This window comes from Palaemon carinicauda, chromosome 5 (assembly GCF_036898095.1).
Source record: "Palaemon carinicauda isolate YSFRI2023 chromosome 5, ASM3689809v2, whole genome shotgun sequence".
NCBI classification, from domain to species: domain Eukaryota; kingdom Metazoa; phylum Arthropoda; class Malacostraca; order Decapoda; family Palaemonidae; genus Palaemon; species Palaemon carinicauda.
The window spans coordinates 108,509,241-108,511,620 of record NC_090729.1 but is presented as its reverse complement, the minus strand read 5'-3'; the positions used below and the strand labels follow the sequence as shown (position 1 = coordinate 108,511,620).

Below are 2,380 nucleotides of genomic sequence, written 5' to 3'. Positions count from 1 at the left end.
TGTTTTATTTCACGTATTATATATATATATATATATATATATATATATATATATATATATATATATATATATATATATATATATATATATATATGCGCGTAGTTATACATGTATAAATATACGTATTTGAACACGTGTATATATACGTAGATAAACATAGTCATACATATATATACACATATATAATACACACACACACACACACACACACACATATATATATATATATATATATATATATATATATATATATATATATATATATATATATGAAATAGATGACAGACGAATTTTAATTAAAATTTCCATTGTTTCTAAAAATAAAATGGTGAAATTAGAAGTTCTTAACAAATCAAACAACCATTAACTGAATTCACATATTTAAGTTTTGCTATAAGTGTTTTACTCGATGTATATAAACATATGACATTCAAAACAATACGTAACATAAATAATTACCTATAAGCCAACTATAGTATTCTTAAAGTCCAACTATAATCTTGACAATAATTTAACTAAAATACATTAATAGAAAGACTTTCGTTAACACGATACTCATGTATATTAATAAAATATCAATTTCAAAAGTCCTATGATATCTATTCAGATATCTGATGAATTTACGATAAAAGGTAATAAGTAATGTTTGACATATACCGCACGTGTTTTACACACCTTCACCAATGTGCTGGAGATCATTTAGGTTGTAACTGAGAGACTCTTGTGAATGCAACTGAATTTTATTTCATAGGAGCTTGAGTATTTATACAACTCGTTCCAGTCAAGAACGGCACAAAAATTCAAACACAATCGAGAACGGCACAAGAATTCAAACACAATCAAGAACGGCACAAAAATTCAAACACAATCAAGAACGGCACAAGAATTCAAACACAATCGAGAATGGCCCAAGAATTCAAACACAATCGAGAACAGCACAAAAATCAAACACAATCAAGAATGGCACAAGAATTCAAACACAATCGAGAACGGCACAAGAATTCAAACACAATCAAGAACGGCACAAGAATTCAAACACAATCGAGAACGGCACAAGAATTCAAACACAATCGAGAACGGCACAAGAATTCAAACACAATCAAGAACGGCACAAGAATTCAAACACAATCGAGAACAGCACAAAAATCAAACACAATCAAGAACGGCACAAGAATTCAAACACAATCGAGAATGGCCCAAGAATTCAAACACAATCGAGAACAGCAGAAAAATCAAACACAATCAAGAATGGCACAAGAATTCAAACACAATCAAGAACGGCACAAGAATTCAAACACAATCGAGAACGGCACAAGAATTCAAACACAATCAAGAACGGCACAAGAATTCAAACACAATCGAGAACGGCACAAGAATTCAAACACAATCGAGAACGGCACAAAAATCAAACACAATCGAGAACAGCACAAGAATTCAAACACAATCGAGAACGGCACAAGAATTCAAACACAATCAAGAACGGCACAAGAATTCAAACACAATCGAGAACGGCACAAGAATTCAAACACAATCAAGAAAGGCACAAAAATTCAAACACAATCAAGAACAGCACAAAAACCCAAACACAATCAAGAACAGCACAAAAATTCAAACACAATCAAGAACGGCACATAAATTCAAACACAATCAAGAACGGCACAAAAATTCAAACAAACTAGTGCAGGAAAATACTGGAATGAACAAGTTATCAGTGAGAGGAGAGAGCAATACCGACAAAAAAAAAAAAAAAACCGTGTGTGATACACGTGCGGTACAATATCATGGGAACATTGCCTAGTATACCAGAAAAGGTGTATGCCAGAAATCTGACTGGAAAGTTGTATCTAAGAAAAAGATTGATCTTGATAGATTATTCTAAGAAATGCTTAAATATGCCAAATATGATCAATATTACCTACTATTATTAATATTATTACTTGCTAAGCTACAACCCTAGTTTGAAAAGCAGGATGCTATAAGGCCAGTGGCTCCAACAGGGAAAATAGCCCAGTGGGGAAAGGAAAAAAAAGGAAAATACAATACTTTATGAAGAATAACAACATTCAAATAAGTATCCCCTATATAAAGTTAAAACAAGAGGAAGAGAAATAAGATAGAATGTATAACTGAAACCCCAGCTGTTCTTATGAGTTAAAACCCAAATGCAGGGAAAAAAAACTTGAAGGAAATCTAATTTAAATTAAGCCAGAAGGGGAACGATTTAAAGAAATGCAGTCGAATGCACTTAATCAATACTACTCTAAATAGAAACTGAATAAACTCGCATGATGAAGGACAGACGAACAATGAATAGAAAAGTGAGAAATGGAGAGGGACCAACCCTCTCCCACACGAGCAACGCAGCTTTTAGCATTACCTT

At 32.3% G+C, this 2,380-nt stretch overlaps 1 protein-coding gene across 1 annotated transcript; it reads left to right on the top strand.

The window, feature by feature from the left end:
- Positions 1-903: 903 nt before the first annotated feature.
- Positions 904-1,635, top strand: LOC137641064 (protein kinase 4-like). Its single transcript, XM_068373511.1, has one exon. The coding sequence runs from the start codon at positions 904-906 to the stop codon at positions 1,633-1,635; it is 732 nt and encodes a 243-aa protein (XP_068229612.1).
- Positions 1,636-2,380: the final 745 nt, after the last annotated feature.